Source organism: Muntiacus reevesi, chromosome 4 (genome assembly GCF_963930625.1).
Source record: "Muntiacus reevesi chromosome 4, mMunRee1.1, whole genome shotgun sequence".
Lineage (NCBI taxonomy): Eukaryota > Metazoa > Chordata > Mammalia > Artiodactyla > Cervidae > Muntiacus > Muntiacus reevesi.
In genome coordinates this window covers 106,640,989-106,666,425 of record NC_089252.1, presented here as the reverse complement: position 1 = coordinate 106,666,425, position 25,437 = coordinate 106,640,989, and the positions used below count along the sequence as shown (strand labels likewise).

The 25,437-nt window shown below is 42.0% G+C and overlaps 1 protein-coding gene across 1 annotated transcript; it reads right to left on the bottom strand.

Annotated features, from left to right (window-relative positions):
• Positions 1 to 200: 200 nt before the first annotated feature.
• WDR82 (WD repeat domain 82) lies at positions 201 to 17,931 on the bottom strand. Its single transcript, XM_065933561.1, has 9 exons — positions 17,486 to 17,931; positions 13,378 to 13,475; positions 10,610 to 10,676; positions 6,351 to 6,450; positions 5,799 to 5,915; positions 5,397 to 5,552; positions 4,782 to 4,851; positions 4,064 to 4,206; positions 201 to 3,061 (listed from the first exon to the last, which is right to left on the bottom strand). Exons 1-9 carry the CDS (start codon positions 17,644 to 17,646, stop codon positions 3,032 to 3,034), a joined length of 942 nt encoding a protein of 313 aa, XP_065789633.1. The 5' UTR covers positions 17,647 to 17,931; the 3' UTR covers positions 201 to 3,031.
• Positions 17,932 to 25,437: the final 7,506 nt, after the last annotated feature.

Here is a 25,437-nt window from a genome sequence, read left to right as displayed (position 1 = left end):
GCCCACAGGCCTCAGTTACCAGAGGCAGCCCCAGGAAGCCCAACAACCTGTCCACAGCATTGCGGTGAGTCTCAGTATGAGCCAGGAGGACTGACAGGGGACAACCCACCCCCATGCCCTCCAACTCTAAGAACAAGGCAAACAGTGCTATGAAAACTCATCGGAAGAGGCTGCAGCCATAAAATTCTGTTTAAGACAGATAACATGGAAAAAAACGTTTATATGTTAAGTACAAAAAGGACATAAAATTGTATATACAGTAGAATAACAACTATGTAAACACACCAAAAATCTATATGCACAGAAATGTCTAGAGGAACACTCAACACCAAAAGATTAGCAGTGGTAACATTTGGGTGGTAAACTGATTCTTTTTAAAATCCCCAGATTTTTCTTAATAAGCATTAATTATGATGCAAGTTATTATGTTTTTTTCCTAAAAAACCAAAAAATACCCCACTAGCTGGTGGTTGAGCAGTGCAGTGTCACTGTCACATATAAATCAGTGGCTTTGGCCCTGACTCTTGAGAGCCTGGTGTGCCCCCCACCCCCAGGAGAACTTAAGCACCTCAGCTCCCACCGAAGGTGTCTTAGCAGCCCTGGTGCTCCTCAGCGTCTCTGACACACAGACACTCCTCCCTTAATTCTGCCTTATTTCCACCACCGCATCATCCTCAGTCACTTCCAGCTGCATCTTTCCCTTTCCTTCCCAACTCAGGAGCTGGCTCTGCAGCCACAGGTCCCCATAAACAGAAGCAGTGCAGTGCATATTTTCAAAGGACCTGCTGCCTCTGCTTCGGACACAACAGGAACTCAATACAAATCATTTTCCTGCAGATAGACAAGTCATGTGTGGTGGCTGCTCTGGGTACAGATGATGTCACTTACGCAGGCCTTCTTGTTAACCTACAGTTCCAAGTACTCTCTCTACAGTTATTCTTACCATGAATCTTCTACCCTGGAAAGCCAGAGGTGGGCAGTTAATAGTTCAGATCACTTGGTTTCTAAGTCTCTCCACTCTGAGAATGCAGAGCTTTATAAAGAGTGTGGCACTGCAGAAACTGTAGATTCCAGTCTATGTCTGGCAAAGATGTATGCCCCTTGCCCTTAGATTTGAGGAACAAACCAGAAAGTAACTGCTAAAAAAGCAAAAGAAAACAAAACAGTAAATGCTAGCAGTTTGCTGCCTATTCCTGCTGCTGAATGGTGAGAGTAATGGCTTGCTTTCCCCACCAGCGGGTAGGTTCTCTTGGGCAAGTCAAACATAACCTTGTTGGGCCTGTTTCTGGGTCTGCAGGGAATGTGTTACTCGCTTATATGTTTGGGAACTTGGTGAAATAATATGCCACTAGTCCTGCTCTAAGAAGGCCATGCAGGGGAAAAGGTAATGAGCTATCTCCAGCTCGTCTCAACCCCGATCAGGAATCCTCCCCAAGACAAGGCAAGGAAAAGAAGCAAGAAAGCAGACATACCAGGTAAACAGGAGTGACCTGTAATTGGCAAAGAAGCCTCAGACAAGCTGAAAATGCTCTGGTTCCAGCATCCTGTCCCCAAATGCTAGAAGCCAGACACAGAAGGCATGCAAAAATGACTGTCACACACATATAGGCGCAGACAGAGCATCACTGGGCAAAAAAGGGGCTAATACTGCAGAAAAGGCCCCAAAGTGCAACTTGAGGAACACAAGGCAGTCATTCCAAGACCCTCACTTAGCTGCCATGGGGACAGCAAACACTCAAAAGCTTTGCTTTTGTTTAGTCTCCCGAAGGGAAAAAGGTAATAGGGAAGACTCACTAACACTTGTGGCAAACACTATTAGCAAGGATGCAGTCTTTCTCTGGGGGCATGGGACTCCATCTCCTTCAGCTGAACTCTTTGATACTTTTAAAATATATATATATATATATATATGTGTGTGCACACATATATGTATATATGTATGCACACACACACGATATATTTAAATGAAGGTGTACACACACTGTGCTAAAATACAAACAACAGAATCCCAAGTCATATATAAAAAGGCTAAATATAACATATAACACAGGCCTAGGCCAGCCCCGTGTTGGGAGCTGGGGAAGGGGTAGGATCATCTGGAGACTATGTACACAACTTGTGGTGGGCAGGGAAGGCATCAGTGTAAACAACTTGGACTCACTCCACAATACTGGCCCACAGGAACGTGTGATGGAGCTCATGTACAAAAACAGACGCCCACCTTGCTTTCATACACAATCAAACTTGGCAGGCACCCAGAAGGACCGCGGGTTTGTCTTGATGACAGGACCACACCAAGCTGCTGCTAGACCTCCCAGCCCTAGGAATTCACCTGCTACCACTCCTCCCTCCCTTTCAGGTTCTTGACCCTTTGCCCACCCAGAGCCTGAGGCATGGTCAGGTCACCCACCTTCACATGACTAACTTGCAAGACTTTTGGAAAGCAAGGTCCTTCTGTATCTGTCCCTTTCTGACCCTAAAATACATGGAGACTTACTTCTGTAAATGTTTGGCACCTAAGTAATGCAACGGTTGTGGAGAATGCCACAATAACACAGGGAGACCCAGTAACAAGACATGCAGGGGGAGGGCAAGGGGCACTAAGCTGCCCTAGCATCTCAAAATCAGAACTGTGGCTTCCCATGCATTTGTGGGGGTGGGAGAAGGGATGTGCAGAATAAACAACTTCACCGACTCCTCAGCAGCAAATACATTCAAAACTGAAGGCGTCTCGAGGGCCCCACTATACCCTCATCACAAGTCTGGTCACTCCTCTGGAGGAGCTCGGTGCAGTGACAGCTGGCAAGTCTGAGTCCCAATTGAGTCGGCCACACCAAGAGTCCTTTTGAAGAAGTTCGGCAAAGTAACTTTTTTCTTTTGAGCAGATGTACAGCACATTCTTGGGAAGGCCATGTGGAAGGATGCTCTCCAGCCCAGTCAAATGATCCAATCCCACTATTATCTTAGTCCCCTCTGAGTTTCTCCTATTTGCCACCCTCGCTGTACAGAAAACAGCCAAGCACCGTGCAGGTCAGTCATCAATGGTGGGCAACCAGAAGGCCTGGATGAAAGAAGAACACGAATCAACTCTAAGAAACCAAGCTTCTCTCCTCATTGCTGAAGGGTTTTCTTACCCCTCCCCCACCATCAAGGTGCCCAACCCTAAAGTTGAAGCAGCTATGGCTGATGGCCCTCCCTCCTGACCAACTGACTGGCAATCTATAAACAGAGAAACACTCCCCAATCTATGTGAAAGTAAGCTAGTTCTTTTTCCCTCCAACACTAAGTTCCATCACAGAGGTCCAGTGTTTTTTTTTAAAAAAAAAGTGCTCTCCAGGAGGTGGGGATCTGGCTTCACTGTTAGCCTACAAGTGACCTTAGGCAGGCCCTCTCATTTAGGAGCTGTAAATAATGAGAGGTTAGACTGGACTGCTCTGCTACATTTTTTTTTTTTTTGACAGTTTTCTTAGTTAAAAAGAAAAAGAGACGGAGCAATGTACTCTGAGTAGGCGAGTAATGAAATGCCTCATGCCCCAAATACCTAGATAGGTTTAGGAGATGCAAAGAGGAAACAGGTGGCTGAGATTCACTGATACTTTGTTTTGCTTATGTTATCCAGGAAGAGACGGGGGCCTGGAGAAAATTCTAAGTGGTGAGCTGTGATTAACTAAGAATTTCTGATGAACTCAGCATAATCTGAGAGGAATGGAAAAACTGAAAGTTTGCAGCCACAAAAGGCTGGCTCAAAGAGTTTTAAGAAACCAAAAAACTACGAGGCATAGCTCCAGGTAGTCTGGATATAAAACCAGGAGCCAGAGCTGACCTAAGATCTCCCAGGACCTCAGAGGTGATCCCAGATCATGGAAAGAAAAGTAAAAGTGAAAGGTCAGCCCAATCACAGATCAGATAACAGAAGTGAAATAGGGAGGCCACCAGCTGAGAAACATGAACTTGGGTGCTTGTAACTGTGTCTATTTAAAACAACTCACTGTGCTTGCTGAAGGACCCCCACCCCAAATGAAAAGGGCCCCTACGTGGAGGACATCTCCCGTTATTCACATACCATGTTAGAACAAGCACTGGCAAAGGTCATGAACTTGGGGTTGAACTGCAAACAGGTAATGGGGCCTGTGTGTTTGCCATCCAATACAGCTACTTTTATACCACTCTCTCCATTCCAGACATGGATCTTGCCATCCTCTGAACCTGAAGAGAATGATTAAGACATGTAACAACAGCTCAAGGCACACTACAAAGACAAGTGGCAAACAGATACGGACTGACATCTTGAAAGCAGCCAACCCTCAGGACCCAGCCACTAGCAGAAATGGAGAGGGAGTAAAGGCAGATAAGAAAAGACATTTTAGGAACTGATCTATTCTCAGGCAAGTCATTTCCCCTCTAACTTCAGTCTTCTCATTTAAAAAGGGGGCTTAAAAAAAAGAGGGGGGGCTAAATACGATCACCCTACAAACATCTATACTAAGGTGACTCAACATAAGGTTACAACAGGAAGTCAGTACTATCAGCAAGACAGTGATTGTAGGGCTTAACTCTATGCTGGTCCAGGAGAAGACCATCATTAACACCCATTCCCAGTAAAGAAATGCAAAGTCAGGACAGTTTAAAGACATCATACCTTTGAAATAATGTGCTACACAGAAATCTGAAAATTTCTATCAAGAGGATAATAAATGTATCTTAGTTAGTTATAACCAGCAAAAATAACATAATGCACAGTATCAAAGAAATAACCCCCAAAGGGGATAAAGAAAGCTTACCAATCATAATAAACTGGGAGTCTGGAGTAAACGAGGCCTCCAATGTGACAGCCTTGCTGTTAGCATAACCCTAAAAAATAAAAGCAAAACAATACTTGTTACAGTGCCATTAACAAAAAATAATTGCCTACAAACACTGACTCCACATACACATCTTCTTTTCTGTGAAATACTCTCTCCTTCTCAATGCACAGTGCTACCAAGGTTCTAAACTCAGCTACCACCCTTCACAATTAATTCACTCCCAACTGCATGTTCAAGGGGGCTAGAAAATGTTTATAGTCAGGAATTTATTGATAATATATAGATTATTATATATCTAAACATATATATTATATATATAACTATATATATATTATATATATATTGATAATATATAGATTATTATATATCTAAACACCTAACTTGAGCCACTGGGTGAGAAGTAAATGTCTCAGAATCCAAGAGAAATAATGTCATGTGCAGGAAGAAAATGCCAGTCCATGCCTTTAACCAAGGACAACTGCTGGTCTCCATCAACTAGCTAACATAATTCTCAGAAGGGATGACCACAGAAAAAAGGTAAAAACATTGGGAGGGAAAAAAAGAAAAAAAGCTCAAAAGTTGTCAGCTCACCCCAAACGTATGCATCACCACTCCCTTGAATGCATCGATCAGACGGATGAAGCTGCCATTGGTGGAGATGAGAATGAGCTTGCCATCATTGCTGAACTTGAGTCCTGTCCACTCACAAGTCCGATCATACTGCATCTTAAATGTTGCAAATGGCCCCTGCAAAAGATAAAGACAGCAGCCTCAGGCCCAAGGTACATCAATCATTCCTTCTGCCAGAGCCAAATTTCATTCTATCCCTTTAGATTCCTTTGGGACTAGGGAAAGCAGAGGATTACGTACTGCTCTGATGCTTTCTAAGATCTACCACATACCTCCTCTAGGGTAGAAAAAGGCTCTTAAAGGTCCATCTCACCCTTCAAAACTTCCATAGTATCAAGACATTTCAAAGATTCAAAGATTTACCTTATCAAAAGAGCGAAGATCATATAGTTTGACCATTTCAGAATTGACACCTGCGGCAAAAATTAATCCTTCTGGATCAAAAGAACAAACAGGCTTGCCCTGTAGATGCATGAGACCCTAAGAAAAAAGAAAAATTTTTAAAAAGTTAATGAACCCAGGATTCTACCAAAAACAAACATAAAAGTAACTAAAATGAAGTTTTAAAAAAATAGGTCTCCATGCAATTCATTTCAGATCAACTCTTAACTGTACAATTTTACAGACACTGAATTCAGATAAAAACAAATCTCTGAAATCTAAAACCTATAGTTCAGAGTCTCCAGGAAAACTGCCTTTAAAACACTAAGGCATGGATCATAATAAATATGCACTGGATTAAGACATTAACTCAATCATCAGTCACCTAGCAGGAAAAGAAAAGATTTTCTCCAAAATTTAAAGACTCTGGGATCCCAGAAATGAAATACTGCTTTCCCCCTTCCGTGAGAGAGAGCACTGATGATAGTGCTTACCACAGAAAATACTTAAAGTGTAACTGTGAGGCAACATTACCTGGCAGTTAGGAGAGCGGAGATCCCAGAGCCGAATGGTCTTATCAAGAGACCCAGAAATGAAAGTGTCATCCACAGGTGACATGGACAAGGCCACCACCCTGCAATGCATCAAGATAAATAGTAGTTGAAGCAAAATATCTGCAAAAATTGTATATGAACTCTAAACCACTTGATCTGCCTACCTATATATATGTTCTCCTAAAAATGTTATTTTAAGAAACAGGCATACACAAGCAATCTGGAATAATCAAAGGTAATTAGTATAATTTTAAAACTTAAAACTACAACATAAAAATATATGATTCCAATGCAAATCAAATCATGAGATACCACTTCATACCCACTAGCAAAGCGAAAATCAAAGAGATAACAAGTATGGGTGAGGATGTGGAGAAATTGGAATCCTGATACAGTGCTGGTAAGAATGTAAAATGGTAGAGTTGCTTTGAAAAAGTTCTACACTTTCTCAAAAAGGTAAACATTCTGTTGCTAGGTACATACACAAGAAACAGGAAAACAGGTCAAAAAAGAAAAAAATCCCCACGCATCTGTGTTCATAATAGCATAATTCATGATTACTAAAAAGTGGAAACAACTCAAAGGTCCATCATCTAATAATTGGATAAACAAAATGTGTTATCACCACACAGGAATATTATTTGGCAATAAAAAGAAATGAAATTACTTATTCATATTAAATATGCATGAAAGTAAAAGAGGTCAGACAGAAAGTAGATTAGTTGCTTCCAGGGGCTAGAAGACGGGAAATGGGGAGTGTTAATGGATACAGGGTTTCTGTTTGGGGTGATGAATGTGTTCTGGAATTATACAGTGATTATGGCTGTCCAACTCTGTGAATATATTAAAAACCACTGAATTTTACACTTTAAAAGCATGATTTTGTGGTACTGAACTATATCTCAATTTATGTGGGTCCAATAGGTCTGACAATCTATGTTTCTAACATGTTCCTAGGTGATGGTGAGGCTGAAGTTTGAGCACCATACCTAGAGAGCCACAGGCCTGTGCTAACAGCCTATGCCATGTTTCTGATATGGGTCCCCTTTTATGATTATACTGTTAAGAATCACTCACTGTAAAATATTTCTTCCAAGGCCTCATCTGGACTCTCTTTCCCCTCTGCTCATGTTCTTGCTCTGCCATGCTCTGCACTGATGATACCCACCATGTCCCCAGCATTTGGGCCCAGCCTATGGAGGACAGCATGTGACTCTGCTTTACCTGCCTCTTGGAGCATGCCAGAGCCCTAACCAGGGGTTCCTTGAAGCCCTTGTGAAAATGGACACTCAGATGGTGCTTCCTTCTGGGTGTTATGGAAGAGCAGCTCGACATTCTGGCTTGGCTAAAAAACACTTCATAGACAAAAGAGTGGGTGTCATAGCTGAAGATTACAGAGGAAATGGTGGTGGTGTACTGTTTCATTTTGACAAAGAAAAATCTGAAGTTAAAAGATAAGGTGATCAAGTCACATAACTCATTTGTGAATGGATTTTTTAACTGTAGAAATAGAGGAAGTTCAAATTTTAGATGACACTGAAAAGGGTTCAGGAGGTTTTGGTTCCATGAGAAAGAATTAAAATGTGTGCCACGAACAGAAAATGTACTTTCCCTGCCCCACCCCCCAAATCTTCCAGCATAACAAAATTAACATTTGCACTAGATCATCAACTTAAAAATTTAAAAGATACTATAAGCCAATATTTCCTGGGAATGCTGAGGCGGTAATAAAACAGAGTGAGGAGAATGCATACGGACATGTAATTTTATGTCCCAGTATTCAGGTCAGAAGCTCAGAGGAAGTCTACCTTGGCGCATGGCTCTGCTAAGAGGCACAGGGAATGCAAGGAGGAACAAGATTTCCACTCTAAGAAAGCTTAACTGTCTAGCCCAGACAATTCCAAGAGAGGGTCAAAGAAGGCTTTCTGGAAGCAGCTGCACCTGTGTTGAACAGGGTTTCAGTGGGAGTGGTCTTTCTGGAAGATGCCAGATAGGAGAAGGCATGAAGCAGTTCAGGAAGCAGCATAAGAGTTCACCTCAACTGGAGTGGCAGGAGATAACACTGGGAAAATGGGTCAGACAGAGAGAAAAGAACCTGACTCCAGGGTTTTTTGAGGGAGGCTGTGAAGTGGTTAGAATTGTTTAAAAAAAAAAAAAAGAGTGCAGAAGCAGGATAGTGAGTGGTGGGGGGATTAGGATTTGACAGTAATTTATCTGAGCAAGGACAGAAGCAAAGGAGTAAGTATGGAGGAAAGTGACACATGAGGTTAAACCTAGGTAGTATCAATAGGATTTAACAGCTCACTGAATGTGAAGGCAAGGAAAAAAACAGTGAACAGACAACAGAGGCTTTGAGTTGGGAGAACTAGAAGAGACAGATGGAAAAAACATAAGGCAGACAGAGGAACTGGCCCAAGGAATTTAACGAAGGATGGAGTATCAGATCTGTCAGAGACATCTGCAGAGATGTGTATAAAACCTGTTGGTGTGAAGTCCAGTCTGAAAATCAAAGGCTGAAAATACTGATTTGGGAAGCCATCTGAGGTGAATGAAATCAGTGATGGAGGTAGCTGAGAAAATACAAGAAAAAAAAGCTAGGGTAGAAACTTGCTTACTTCAGAGTTAAAGGAGAAAGAGAGGCCAAGAATATCAAGAACAGAACCAAGATGGAAAGCCAAAGGGGAAAAAAAAAGTTTTACTGAGAGCCTGAGTGCCAAAACAAGCCCCAGGCAGTGTATTTTACCTGGAGGCAGCAGGGAAAGGGGAGTAAACAGCTTGGCTTGGATGAGATTAAACAGTGAATGAATGTGAGGAGGTAGAGATGGGAATATGCAGATTCTTCTTCTATGTCTGACAGTGAAAAGTGGGTGATATTCTCAACAAAAAAATTCAAGGTAAGGAAGCCTGTAGGCAGCAAAGGAGATGGAAGAAAGTAGAGAGGGGTTGCTTTTCTCAAGGAAGAAAAAAAACCACTTCTTTCTCAGGGAAAGGTTTCTAAGGAAGAGAGGAATTTAGGTGGAAAAGACAGAAGATGAAAAGAACTCATTCTGGATGGCCTTAACTTTATCACAAAAGGAAGGACAAAGTTATCTATTAAGAATCAGGAGGTCAAGAAATTGGGCAAGTGGTAAGACCGGACAGTTTCAAACAACTGCCACCAACTCTCAATTACAGACAATGTGTTTATGAACATTAATTTAACAAACAAAAACATCTACTAGTCACAAGCCATTCTTTGTCTGAACTACACAGTAACCGACAATTGTCACCTTTTATGTTCAGCTTCCCTGGTGGCTCAGACGGTAAAGCATCTGCCTACAATGTGGGAGACCCGGGTTCAAACCCTGGGTCAGGAACATCTCCTGGAGAAGGAAATGGTAACCCAATCCAGTATTCCTGCCTGGACAATCCCATGGATGGAGGAGCCTGGTAGGCTATAGTCCATGGGGTCGCAAAGAGTCGGACAGGACTGAGTGACTTCACTTTCACTTTCATGTTCAGCAACAAAGAAAATGCCCAGCCCAATCAGAAGTATCACTGTAAACAGGGTGCTCTCCGCCCACCTCTTATCAGGGCTGAACCACTCCATGATGGATTACTGTACATTTGCAAAGAAAAGTACCAGTGATTAAAATAGCATCCAAGGGAAATTGTGTATAACATTCAACCCAAACTTGAAAAACTGGAGGAAATATACTAGGAGAATTGGGATAAGAGACAGAGAGAAACAACCTGCATTATGAAACTGAATAAGGGAACAAGTTTCTTAACTTTCAAAAAGTAAAGTAACAAAGGACAATTTTATTTATTAATTTTGCATTCTCATGAAGATCTTCATATGGAACATGTTTATGTAAAGAAGGGGCATGCTGAAATGGGGGCCACCTATACAGGAAGCCTCAGACATGTAAACTGTCCTTTCATTAAGGGATGTCTGATATTTGAGATCTCTAAATGCCAAATGCAATTTTTACTATATAGGTTTCCATTGAATATCCTTAGTCCACGTTTTTCCTATTAATGTTTTAACTGAGGTTTCAGTTTATCCATGAAGTCCTACCCCTGCCTCTACAACCTTGATTAATCTAGAGCTGACTGTTTAGGAAGGGTTAACAAGATATTTAAGAGATATGCCAAGCAGCAGTGAGAAACTAGCTTCATTTCACTAATAAAATCTCTCCACTCAGTTTATTCTATGGATAATCTATTTACTTTTTTTTTTTAACACCTGTGTCTTACCTTTTGCTATGTCCAGGAAAGTACCTGATATATTTGTTGTCATGCAATGACAGGTAACGAATAGTATCTGAAAGAAGACAAATATCCTATTATTTTTAAATAATAATTTACTTTGCATTTTCATCTTGAAAAGACAAGGTAAAAGAATTCATTGTTTTCCATAATTCAAGCAAAGTCTGAATGAACAATAGTGAATAACTCTTTTCCAAGCACTAGAGATTTCACATAACTCAAAGGCAGAGTTCTCAAGCTGAAAGCATACAGAGCTGTTTAAAAATCATTGTTGTTACCAATCTTTGGCTTCTGCATAGTTACAATGAAATTTATCCCACAAATATGCCCCACCACCCCCCAAAAAACAACAGTTTTAGTACCCACAGAATGCAAACGTTAAAGAAAAACATATGGCTACTAACAAAACAGGCTCAAAGAACTAAACAGCCACACTGAGTTGTGGATCAGGCTGGACTCTGGCCTATTTTTCTCCAGCATTCTCTGACAGCATGTCAACCCAACCTTCACCTCATCTGAATGTAAACTGAATACACAATTTACATTAAAATTAAATAAAATGGAAAGAGAAGTAAAGTTCTACTCCTTTTCTAATTAACCAACTATAATGGTCCCTTATACAGATAAGTGAGTTAGAAAGTAGCCAAAAGAAATGAGAAAATTTAGATTAAAAAGACTGCAAGATATTTAAAAATCAAAGTCATGAACTATATACCAAGTCACAGTTCACAGCAGTGAGATTTTTACAGTATCAAAGAAAGGAATTATCACAGAGATCTGTGCTTGGAGAAAATAAGAAAAATACTCTTAAAAACCAAATCACTCCTTCTGAAAAAGTAAAACAAAATATGATGGTGCTGGGAAGGGAATGAAGTTCCATAAAGAATAGAACTGTAAAGTACCATGTTTCTGACAAGACTAGGAATAAGAAACAATTGTTGAAAAATGTAATAGGCAATAGGGCCAAAATACAGAAAAGAAAAGCACAGAAAGAACATTCTGGAGGTAAACAGTATACAGGAATAAAGAGGTTGAGAGCACAAATTCTTTCCACTCGTTCACAAGGGTACTGATAACAGGGAATTTAACCTGGGAGAGGGAAAAAGGCACAAAACTAAACATAGTTTCCCTGAAAACATCTTCAAAGTTCTTGAATGACAACTGTAAAGTATTCCTGACTGTTCTACTGCGAGGAACTCCTCACCAGCCCTGAGCAGAAGAGACCCCTTCCCCATTACCTGGTCTCCCAGAGGTGGGCAGGGCGCCGCCATCGTCTCCGCCCCACTCGGTAGCCGGCGCACTGTTCCCGGCAAGGCAGTGGCCTGTACAGTTATCTCCTGTACCGGGTGGTATCATAGACCCTCAAACTGTACAAACTACTACCTCAGCCTGGAATCAGGCAAAAGGATACGAAGCGTTGCAGCAACTCCTCAGGATGTGCTCGAAACAGGAAAGGCAATGTCCTCACAGCAGAGGCCTAGCAGCAAAGCTGCAAGTGCTACACATCTGCCTCATCTTGCACCATATTTTGAGAATTCTCATTTAATCACCCAGAAAAACACCCCAACAGGAGAAACACCATTCATTCAGATGATCACAGAGATATATTTCCTCAAAATCCTGTTTTATATTCTTGTCCAAAAGTATCAATTGCACTGCTTACTTAGAAAACCACCTCTGAAATAAAGGCATGAAAAGTACAAACAATATACTTACTAAAAATCAAATACAGAAGTCTCATTAAAAAAAAAAAGAAAGAAAAAACTTTTACCCATCTGCTCTGAGATAGGCATAACCAAAATAGCAGTCTAAGCAACCCTTGTTGAATGACATTAGAAAAATCTTACTGTTAAAAATGAAACAATCAATAAGTCAGTGAGATTAAAACAAAAAAACCCAGTCCTAACATGAAGTGTTATACCTCAATTCCAAGATGACCTGTCAACTGAGAATGACCTATCACAGAGGAAAAGCAGTAAAAACAGAGATCCTTTATTAGAGAAAGAAATCACAAGTTTAAATTCTAAAAATAACTATTCTTCTTCAAAGGCATTAACTTCATTTAAAGAAGAAAGGGAGTCCAGTGGTTAAGACTGGAGTGGCAGTGGTGAAGACTCTGCACTGCCAATGCAGGGTACACAGGTTTGATTCCTGATGAAGGAACTAAGATCCCACATGTTGCACACATGGTATGGCCAAAAACTTTCAATAAATAAATGGAAAAGGGGATAAAATTCAGATAAAAAATGTCCCTGTAATCAAAGAAAACTAAGGTCAGTATATTGTCCTTTGTGACACAGACCATCAATAGTTTGGACAATACAAAAACTCTTCTAAGGTCTACTAAACTACCATACCTGAAAGTATCTGTGAAAACTTTTCTCAAATCTGTATTATTTTGAACAGGAAAGCAGCACTGTTTTAACATTTGCTGTGTGTCAAGTGTTCTTTCCTTTTATTTCTTCTAAAAGTCTTCTTTCAAGTTTCAAGAAGCACAAACTGTAAATACAATTCGTAGCTTCCTATTTCTACTCCCCACCCTAAACCAGAAAACTTCCTTACTCAGTTTCAAGCCCTTCAAAAGTACTAATGGCTTGCTTCCAGCATCTCTTCAGTCATAATGATGTTAGCACAGCAAACATCACAGGAAAATTTAAAATAACTATAATCAAACATAAGTGGTCACAAAGGTTCCATAAATCTTACCTAACAAAGGTAATCATGACCATTAACTTGCTAAAAAGAAGCTTGCTTACCGTCTATTTTGTTAGAGCTGTAAACGACTGTATTTGCTGCATGAGTGTATCTGATGAGATCCACACCGTATTTCTTACTGTACAGGGTTCTCTTTGGTCTGCCGAGGAAATGGACAGAGAAAAAAAACCATCAAAATCTTCCAACACCAAAATCTAAAATCGTTATGTAAAGAGAAGCACTTGAATGATGTGAGAAGGGTGAAGATTCTTGGTGAGTCCTAACACTGAAAAGAAACAGAATTTCTTCCAAAAAGGGAGGAAATAAACAATCAATCAAGTGCAACAGTCTGATCTAAATGCTAAAGTTAGGAAGTAGAAGTAAATCTGAGGGCTCAACTCGGCCTTTACTACAGTGTTCACAAGTAAGCTCTGAGTACACACAAAACAATCCATAACTTACAAGAAAGAGGGAAATGGGAATATGTCACACCAGTGAGGCCAGAACTTAAGCCATTCACTTGGAAAATGCTTTCTTCAAGAAACGATTTATCAAAACTGAAACCAGGTGCAAAACTGCATTTCCTAATATAACCTAATATTTCCATCCTATCTTATAGTTCCAAAGCACATATTGAGCCTTTTACAAGACTAACCCCTAACTCTCTGTATCAAAACTAGTCATTAATCCTCTTCTCTCTACTTAAATGTAAAATCACTTATTTCTAAGCTTGAGGTTATCAGTCTGTTTGTTCAAATTCCTTAAACGTTACCTTCTTCTACAGAATCTTAAAGATCAAGCTGAAACTGAACTCATCAAAATATTTTGTCTAAAACTTCATAATATTCTACATTTATGTACAGGAGGATTTCATAAATCCTATACTACTGTTTACCGAGAATCTATGGAAAAGAAGTTCACCCTCTCAATGTAAAAACCTCTTGAAACCTAGATGCTAAACAATCAGATGACTCAGGGAGCTTTAAGAAGTCAAATTGCACTTTCAATTTTTCTGACGTCAAGGGTTTCCCTACATTAAACCTATTTACAAACAAGATTTCTCACTCCAAAAGCACTGAATTTTCCCATTCTCATCATCGCCCAAAAGATGAGTTAATAAAAAAGATCAGGTTGAATGCTACCTTGTCAAGTCCACCATCCTGGGTTCTGCCATGTAGTTACTGTGTGTTAACCAGTGAATGAGAGAAAGAAAGAGGGAGGGAGCGTGCATGTGAACATGTGCTTACTCTCAAGACAGTTGACTTTGCGTCTACCAATGGAAAGTGAAGCTTACCTACGTCAGTACTGAGCCTACAATAATGAAGACAGAGCCTGAAGAACCAATGTTAAAGGGTATGGTCTAAGGGAAATATTCAGTTTCAATTACATATGGCCTATTTGTCTCAAATATATCAATAATACTAACCTAAGGTTTTGTGCTTAACATAATCTTTTACCTCATATCATTTTCTAGTTTGAAAGCTAGATTCTAATGCATCCATTTCAGAGGACTATGCACATTTTTTCACAAATATTGTGGTAAGTTTCTTTGTACAAACTATGATTCTGGTGATTAGGTAAGAATAAATAATATTAAATCCTTCTCTCTGAATAATTCACATCATCTACCACAAGTAATATCATTTGTATGCTTTCATACTAAACAAACAAACAAAAGTCATTTGGGACTTCCCTGGCAGCAGTGGGTAAGACTGTGCATTTCCAACGCGGGGATCGAGGGTTTGAACCCCGGTAGGGGAACCAAGATCCTACATGTCTTGTGGCGCACCTCTCCCCTCCCCCAAATCACTCAGTGGATGAATCCATTATAAAGAAAGTTTCAATGAACAGTAAACACAGAAAATATTAAGCACAAAGAATTTTGTTTTAGCTATTTTCAAACTCCCAACATTAGTACCATCTAATACAGATACTGTGCTTTCCAAGGAAATCTTACTTTTCTTCCAATGTTGGTTTGACCTACACTAGTGGCAAATTTTTTTCTTCACGTTACCACTTAGGATCATGGACTCCTTGAGGCTAGAGAAGAGATCTGACCAATGTCACATATCTAGTCACAAAGCCAAACTAGAACCCAGTCTATCGGATCACTCTCTTATCACAGATCACCATGAAACAAGGTCACAATTCATATGAGCATATTTTAAAGAATGTGCTGTATACTACTCTGTCAATATTACATTCTCTAATTTGGATAACTGTACTCTGGTTACATAAGAAAACATCCTTGTGCTTAGGATTAGGATATCCATGTTGAAGTGTTTAGGATAAAGGGGCTTGATACCTCTGTATCACTATCTAATGGTTCAGGGAAAAAATGCATATATCTATATCTATATCTGTATATACACACATATGTATATACACATATATGTATGTAAATATAAACATTTACATAAAGAGGACAAAGAAAATAGAGCAAAATGTAACTAATTATTGGATCCTGGGAGTTCTTGGAAACAACAGGTACGGTGTAACTTTCTGCAAGCTTGTTATTATGTAAAAACGCTACATAAATGAATGAACTGAATTATGTTATAATATTAACATTTTACTTATAACAAGGACTTCCAGTCAATGTCATTTCTACCAAGGGGTGGAAGTTATGCCATATTTGGAGACAAACTTTGAAGAAATGCTTTCACAATTTTCATTTTCTTTGAATGAAGATACACACCTCCATCCTCAAGTTCCAGGGAGAGATTCTAATCTGTGCACAAGCACTAAGCATTTCAAGCAAGTCAGCTTCAAATTTCTTCTAGCTCTAGGACCCCACAACTTCTATCTCCACCCTAGCTTTATACGTGACTCTATTCCACGTTAATGCAAGTGGCCAGACTTGGAGAGAAATGAATAACATTGACTCACATCACCACTCAGCATTGGTCCAGCTAATAATTCTCTTCCCCCAAGACCACCACTATAGGCCACTCTCCCACATACTGCAGGCAGATCCAAAGAGTTACATAATACATTTTCACAGCCCATATAGGAAAAAATTGGGGAGAACAATAGAGTTCAGACCATTACCTCAGATAACCAAATTCACAAATGAAGAGACAAGTTCTAAAAGAAAGTTTGTAGAAGACATCAGTTTAAACAAAACAGACAAAAGGAATGGCTGGAGAAGGTAAAGAAAAACCCAAGGATTCAAAAAGGAGCTCACAATTTAGCAGGGACATGGAGAAAGCAAGTCTGAGGCAGAGCTGAGGCAAAGGGAAAAATGGGGGGAATTGGCAAATGCTGTGCTTTTAAGATTCTGCAGAGATACAGATGTGTTGGGTTTCCAGAGGACTTGGGACAACCTAGAAATGTCATGATCAGACTTAGAATTGTGCTAAGTCCTAATGGACTGTGTGGTGTAATTTAAAAAAAAAAAGTATAAGAAGAAACACCGAATTGTTATACGATATTTTCACTGTTCTATTAGGAGGTTCACATCCAGGTCGGGATGGGACGGCCAGGTTCGTCCCTGTCTGGCAAAAAGGAAAAGTTTCAGATGCTGTTAAAAAGTTAACTGTAAACGTAGGAACCGGGGCTGAGGGAGTAAGAGAATGATTTGCAACAGAAAGGAAAAGACAGGGGCCCAAAGAGGCACAACAAATAAATCCTGACAGGTAACAACTGCAACCCACGCGGCCTTCCGGCAGAAACACGGCGGGAAGCTGAGGGGCAAGGGACCGGCGATGGGCCACGACTGAATCGAGGTCACCGAGCAGAGAGCAGAGCGAGCTGCCTCTGCTGAATGAGGCAGCCGAGCAGCCTCCGCGGATCTGCAAGGAGGCCACAGCCGACGGGCACCGAGGACGAAGCCCGACTAACGGAAAGGCTACCAGTTGGGGCCGCGGTGGGCGGACCCGGCGTTTAAAGGTCAAGGTCAAGGTGGGATTTGCCCAGAGATGGAAAAGCGCTCTGAAAGGAGACCGAAGACAGACAAAACAAAATCATCGTTATTGTTATCGCCATCGTTATTAAGAAAAAAACGGTCTCCCAGACGGCTTCGGAGGGGACACGGCCCTGGCAGGAGCGTGTGCAAAACAGGCCGCGGGGCCGGACCCGGGCAGAGAGCGGGCCGCGGGGCGAGCGCAGGGCCACGACGCGGAGGGCGGGAGGGACTCAGACCCGGCCCAAGGCCACCGCCGCACTCACTTGCCCTCCTGGCAGTCATAGAGCACGATGGAGTCGTCGTCGCTGCTCGAGATGACCGTCTCGCCGTTGGGGCTGAAGTCGAAGCAGTTGATTTTGTCAGAGTTTTCGCGGAACACCTTGGCGACGCGGAAGCTTCGCAGCACGCTGTCGGTCAGCTTCATGGCGGCGGCTGCCTGAGGCGGCGGCGGCGGCGGCGCAGGGCCGGGGCGGGGCCCGGCGAACGGGCGGGCTGCCGAGGGGCCGACCGGGGCGGGGCGGGCGCCGCGCCGGCGGCGGGCGGGAGAGCGGCCGACAGTCGGGACGCCTCCTCCTCTTTCTCCTCCTGCTTAAGCAACACTCTTCTGTCCGGACTGTGGGGCCTTGCCGACCGTTCCTCCTCACGGTCGCCTCAGGGCCAACCGGCGCGACGCCGGTTCATTGTGTCCGCCATCTTGGGACGACAGGCAGAAGCCGAAGGCGAGGAACCTCACCGCGGTGCCAGCCGGGAAAAGGGGCGGGGCGGGAACGGCGGCGCAAGGCGGGGAGGCGGGGCGGTGACGTCAGCGCGGCCGGCTGGGACTGGCGTGGCTGGGTGGCCCCAAGAGGCGATTCCCCGACCTGCCGCGGGGGCGGGAGGGGAGGGGACTCCCACGTCCCTACCTCTTGGATTCCAAGGCCCCGGGTGACCCGGAGCCTCAGGCCTGTGTGCGAGCTCACCACCGCTAAGAGACTCAGGCGCCCCCTGCAGGAGCCCCGGCCGCAGGCCCAGGGACAGCAGGTACTGTGGAGGTGGGCTACGCCCCAGGAGGCCTGTCTGGGTGCGAGTCATCGCGGAGACTTATGACCGGTGGTCCACAACAGACAGAGCCAGATTTCAATTTCTGTATTCCTTTATTAAGGTGTACTATACGTTAGATTGCATAAATTTTAAGTGGATGAATTTTCTTTTCATTTGGTTGTAACTTCTTGTGACGACCACGCACAACTTTTCTTTAAGCCTTCTTTGAAAGCGTTGTAGGGCTTCCCTGGTGGCTCAGTAGTAAAGAATCTGTCTACTAGTGCAGGACACACAGGTTCGATCCCTGGTTTGAGAGGATGTTACATGCCACAGAGCCGGTCCTCCGCAACTAATGAGCCTGTGCTCTAGAGCCTGGGAACCATAGCTGTTGAGTCCCAACTGCCTGAGTGCCCTAGAGCCTGTGCTCTGAAACAAGAGAAGCCACTGTGATGAGAAATTCCTGCACTGCAACTGAAGAGCGCTGTCCTTAGTCACTCAGTCGTGTCCAACTCCTTTCGACCCCATGGACTGTAGCCCTCCAGGCTCCTTTGTCCATGGGGATTCTCCAGGCAAGAATACTGTAGTGGGTTGCCATGCCCTTCTCCAGGGGATCTTTCCAACCAAGGGATTGAAGTAAGGTCTCCTACATTGCAGGGATTCTCTACCGTCTGAGCCACCAAGGAAACCCAAGCCTGCTGCAACTCAAGAAAAGCCTGTGCAGCAACGAAGACCCACCTTGGCCAAAAAATAAATCATTTTAAAAACTTTTGTAGTTGATATTTAATATAAAGTGCATAAAACGAACTAACTTTAAGTGTTCAGTTCCATACATTTTATAAACACCCATCTTTATGTTTTAACATATTTATTTAAACATATTTATAGCTCCCAAAATCCATAGTATTAATATCAAATAAATGTTTTAAAGGGAAAATTATCTCCTTCTCCAACAAAACACAGTTTTAAACTCTCCTGATAGCCTCCTTACTCATATATCCACCTAAGCTATAGAAGCAGCCATTTCCTCTCCTGCTTTAGCTTTGTATCTTACACAATTTTCATGTTACTTAAACCAGTTTTTGTTGGTGTTCTCAATCGAGGTATAATTTATGTACAATAATGGCCTTTTTCATAGATAGTTCTTTGAATTTTGGAATCCATGTACAGTATTGTACAGTTTGTACAACCGCCACACTCAAGATATATTAATAAAATAGTTGCATTACCCTCTTTGTAGTCAATGGAATTGTTGCGATGGTTTGTGTAAGGCAGGTATCCCCAACCTCCAGACCATGGGCTGGTACCCATGGACAGAGGAGCCTGGTGGGGCCTACAGTCCATAGGGTAACAAAGAGTTGGATACAACTGAAGCAACTTAGCACACATGCGCAACAATGGTGACAGAGGTCTATTTATTTTGTTTCACTAAACTGAGGTGTCTAAAGAGGAAGAAAAGGGAAGAGGGAAGACAAAACATGTCAGTCACTGATACTAGGAAGATGTGGTATCCAGAGAGCAGATAGAAGTTGGACAATGTTAAAGACAAAACAGAAACCCTGGGACAGTGGGGGTTTTCTGGAAAGAATCAGGGGCTATGTCCAATCCCCAAGTAAACAAGAGAACCAGGATCCCGACACATAAAGAGAACTTATTCCCTGAGAGAAGAAGGCAAGATCCTGGCGAAGTCTGGGCTGCAATTGCCTTCCGACAAAGAACAGTTTCTGGCTACAATTTGTTCTGGGGTCTGGAAAAAAGGCTGTTTGAGAGGAACCCAAATGGATGGCAACTGTCCAAATTGCAAAGCGGTGGAATAAAAGCCCTCTGTGCCCCCAGAGCACACACTTCCCTGCAATGTCTGGTTTTTCATTTCACAGGCTAGGAAGACTAATGTTGAGTCTGCTTTGAATGCTTAGGCGGTGACAAAGACAGATCTGGGTGCCATGTCCTACAACTGTTGGGAAGTGAATATACCCAAGGAGATACATTTTTCGGGCCATCTAATCTACAAAAACAACCTCAGAAACAGCCACAACCTGCTGAATGTTGTACAGCAAAAGAAATCTTTGCAGCACATCTTTCAAGTTGTGTACTTCCCATACCTTTCCCAGATTTCACTGTTGAAGACTGAAGCTTCCTCCCAAGACTTGACTTCCTGAATTATTTTTGGAGTGGAAGAAGTCTTTTTTTTTTTCTTTTTCATATTTTAAAAGTGCCCTGAAACAGCTCAGCCTGTTTCACATTCTCGCTGTCTCACATTCCTAGCCTGGCTCCCTGCCCTGTTACAGTGAGGCTCTCTTAGCTTCCAATCCTTCAGTGCCTTGCAAGCTGCACTTTAGAGAAAGGCTGACCCCAGTGAGGTGTAGACAGAGGAGAAAACTGCAATCAGAAGTGAATCAGACTGCTTTAAAGCACATCAGACTTAATTTTTTCGTCTTCCTTTTCTTTTAACCATTATTTCATTTATTTACATACTTAGTGTCCATGCAAGCAAATGTACATCCATTGCAGAAAACTAAAAAATACAAAGAAATACTTAAAAAAACAAAAAACAAACCATAATGTCCGGGAGTAGCTATACTATTACATTTGATTTGACGCAGAACTTTTCAGACATTTTCCCCCCATTAAAATATATTTTTAACGGGCTCATAATATAATATTATTAAAAACCTATCCTTGTCATAGATTACTACGGATATCTTTCAGATCAGTAAATGCAGAACTACACAATCATTTTGAATGACTCTACTATTCCATTATGCATTTGTAAAGTAATTGTGCTTCCCGTGTTATCCAGAGCCCAGCCAGGGTCTGGATATATATCGTTAATTGAGTGAATTGATGTAGCCAAAGTATTTATTTATTTTTAATGTTTTTAAAAATTTATTTGGCTGCATCGGATCTTAGTGTCAAACTTGACATCTTTCATTGTGGTGCACAGGCTCTTCATTGCCGTTGTGCTCAGACTCTCTAGTTGTGGCATGCAAGTTTAGTTACTCCTCAGTATGTGGGATCTTAGTTCCCTGACCAGGGATCGAACCCATGTTCCCTGCACTGTAGGCAGACTCTTTTTTTTTTTTTTTTCAGGTGTACTCTTAACCACTGGACCACCAGGGACGTCTCTCAAGATAATTAATTGGCCCTTTTTTTCTCCCACTTTCTCTGTCTTTAAAAAAGACTTTTTTTTTTTTTTTTAGAAAGTTGTAGGTTCACAGCAAAATAAAAAGGAAGGTACAGATATTCCTGTATACTCATTGACCCCACATATGCACAGCCTATCTGTTATCAATATTTCTCACCAGAATGGTACATTGTTATGTACCAATGGCTGAACCTACACTGACACATCATAATCGCCATAAGTCCTTTGTTTGCGCTGTGGCTCACAATTGTTTTATACATTCTATGAGTTTGGACAAATGTATAATGACATGTATCCACTATTAGGGTAACAGAGTAGTTTCTTATTCCTAAAGAACCTCTGTGCTCTACCTCTTTATCCCCCACTCCCAAACCCTGGCAACCGCTGATCTTTTACTGTCTCCATAGTTTTGCCTTCTCCAGAATGTCATTTAGTTGGAATCAAACAGTATATCTTAAAAATCATTCTCATCCCAACACTTGAGAATCAATTGCTAGCTGGCAACATCATGTGTGGAGAAAGTAAAGGATGTCTAGCTGTAATAACAATTATCTTACACACATACACATTTATTTATACATATGATTTCACTTGAGCTTCATAACAACTTCATGAGAGGCAAAATGGAGGCGAAGAGAGGTATTCCAATAGCAAGTGGCAGAACCCGGACTTGCCTGTAGATAACTGTGTATATGTGAAGCTGATTCCAAACTCAAGTTTGACTGCTCACTGCTCAAAAGCCAATACTCGGACTTGCCTGGTGGCACAGTGGATAGGAATCCGGCTGCCAATACAGAGGACATGGGTTCGAACATTCGTCTGGGAGGATCCCACATGCAGCAGAGCAACAAAGCCTGTGCGCCCTAGCCACCGAAGAATATGCATCGTAGGCCCTAGAGCCACATCTGTTTAGCCTATGTGCTGCAGCTACTGCAGCCTGAACGCTGAGAGCCTATGCTCCGCAGAAAGAGAAGCCACCATAATGAGAAGCCTGCCCACTGGAACGAGGAGTAGCCTCTGTGCACGGCAACATAGACCCAGTACAGCCGAAAAAAAAAAAGCCAATACTCAAGAGAATAAACTTCATTGGAAAGGGAAAGGTTCCTTTATTCAGGAGACTGGCAACCTGAGGAGAAGGCAGACATGTGTTTCAGAACCAACTCTGAAGATTCTGCTAGGCCATGAAAGTTTTTGAAAGGGGAATAGGGGAAATAATCTCAGTTCATCATTAAGGCAGGGGGTCAGATTCTCTGCCAATTTCTGCTGTGTGCCGACGTGCTGACTCCCCATAATCTTCCTTTAGATGCTATTTTTCTTTTTTAGGCCTCCAAAACTGTGAGACAATAAAATTCTATTGTTGTAAGCCACGCTGTGTGTGTGACTTTGATGTGGCCACCCTAGGAAACTAGCATAGGGTCCTTGTGATCTACACAGCCAATCCTCTAACCATTCTACCTTGCGATCACATCTTATGTGAAATCACAATTTTTCTTTATTGTTTAAGCTATTTTTTTGCTAGAAAGGTTTTTTGTTGTTGTTGTTTAGTCATGTCCAACTCTTCATGGATTACCCACCAGGCTCCTCTGTCCATGGCATTTCCCAGGCAAGAATACTGGAGTGTTGCCATTTCCTTCCCCAGGGGATCTTCCTGAACCAGGGGTGGAACCCGAGTCTCCTGCCTTGGCAGGTGGATTCTTTACCGCTGTGCCACCCATATAACATTGTGTCAAGTTTAAGGTGTACAACAGGATGATTTGATACATTTATATAAATATGTGAAATGATTGCCACAATAAGATTGAGATTGGCCCATTTGTTAAATTTCTACATTTCATGGTGCAGTTTAAAGTGACCTAAACAATGTGTCATCTTTCCAAAACTGAGAACTCCTTGTGAATTCCAGTTCTTGAGGTAAATTTCTGAGTTAGAATGCCCAGTGAGGCCTCACTGGAGCTTGAATAAGTTTGTTTTGGAGGAAAAATTTTCCCTTCTTCCCTTCTAGGTTTATCAGCTGGTCTAATATTTACATTGACATAAAACAGATTAATAGGAGAAAAACAAATTTAATCACATAAGTATGTACAGCAGTCCCACAAAGATAGACTCAAAGGCAGTCAGGCAAGTGACATTTATACATCATCCTAGGGCTTTCCTGGTAGCTCAGCTGGTAAAGACTCTCCCTGCAATGCAGGAGACCCTAGTTTCGATTCCTGGGTCTCCAGGTGGAGAAGGGATAGGCTACCCACTCCAGCATTCTTGGGCTTCCCTTGTGGCTCAGACAGTAAAGAATCTGCCTGCAATGCGGGAGATCTGGGTTTGATGCCTGGGTTGGAAAGATCCCATGGAGGAGAGCATGGCAACCGACTCCAGTATTCTTGCCTGGAGAATCCCAGGGACGGAGGAGCCAGTCGGATTACAGTCCATGGGGTCGCACACAGTTGGACTCAGCTGAGCGACTAAACACAGCACAGCACATACAATCCTGAGCTAAAGAGAAGAGGGTAGTGTTTGGGGACCTCAAAGAGGCAGAAGACAGTTCGAAAGAAGATGAGAAGAGCAAATGTTTGTTACACACATGCTTGTATGGCACACAAATAAGTCTTTCTGATATATAAAAGTATCTCTGGGAATAGCTCTCTTCCTGGTATAGGCTCCCTATCTAAATTCTCTTAAGCAGTTAAAGGAGAGATAGAAAGCTTTTGCTGAATCTGCTGAGTCTTCATTTCAGTTCAGTTGCTCAGTCTTGTCTGACTCTTTGCAACCTCATGGACTGCAGCACGCCATGCTTCCCTGTCCATCACCAACTCCCAGAGCTTGCTCAAACTCATGTCCGTTGAGTCAGTGATGTCATCCAACCATCTTCTCATCCTCTGTTGTCTCCTTCTTCTCCTGCCTTCAGTCTTTCCCAGCATCAAGGTCTTTTCTAATGAGTCAGTTCTTCTTATCAGGTGGCCAAAGTATTGGAGTTTCGGCCTCAGCATCAGTCCTTCCAATGAACACCCAGGACTGATCTCCTTTAGGATGGACTGGTTTGATCTCCTTGCAGTCCAAGGGACTCTCAAGTGTCTTTCCCAACACCACAATTCAAAAGCATCAGTTCTTCTTTTTTTTTTTAGCATCAGTTCTTTTAATTGCAGTCAACTCAAAGCAATCCACTTGCTAATAAAGTAGAACATTTTGGGATGGCATTTTCTGCTCCCCACTCAACTTGTTTCACAAGCCCTCACAGTAACTACTCAAGTGACTCTTTGGGAGGCTGTGTGTGTGACTTAATTGCCAACGTGGGAAAGCAAAATGTTGGAACACAATTGTAACCCTTGGTAATTTTGTATAGCGTGTTTCAATTGTCACAGGGTTCACATGGAATCACTTCTTACCCAACAAATTGCTTGATTTGCTAAATGAACGCTTCATTTCACTTACCTCCAAAAGGAAATAAACTTTCTGTGATGGCCATGAGGAAGGTAACATTTTATATCAAATGGAAATTGTAAACCTCTTCTGTGGAGGCAACCTCAGCAATAGTTTTATTGATAAAAACATCTATTTTTTGTTGCTTTCTTGGCTTTTGCCTTATGATCATGGAATTTAAATTATATAGTGTTTTCTTTTTTTTTTTTTAATTTATTTATTTGGTTTTGGCTGTGCTGGGTCTCCATTGCTGTGAGCTGGCTTTCTGTAGTTTCAGCAAGTGTGAGCTGCTCTTTGTTGCGGTGAATGGGTTCATGGAGGTGGCTTCTCTCATCATGGAGCACAGGCTCTAGGGCACAAGGGCTTCAGTAGTTTTGGCTTCGTTGCTCCATAGCATGTGGGATTTTCCCAATCAGGAATTGAAGCCGTGTCTCCTGCGTTAGCAGGAGGGTTCTTTACCACTGAGCCATCAGGGAAGCCTGGTGATGGAATTAATATATGCTTAAAAGGATTTTAAAAGACTAGAACAATTTGATTTTCCTTTTCCTTTTTTTGGTAAGGAAACTTTGGGTGATTTCATCTAATTTATGTAGCCTGTATCAATCCTAAATTCCATGTTGTGCTCAGTTTCCCTAAGGAATC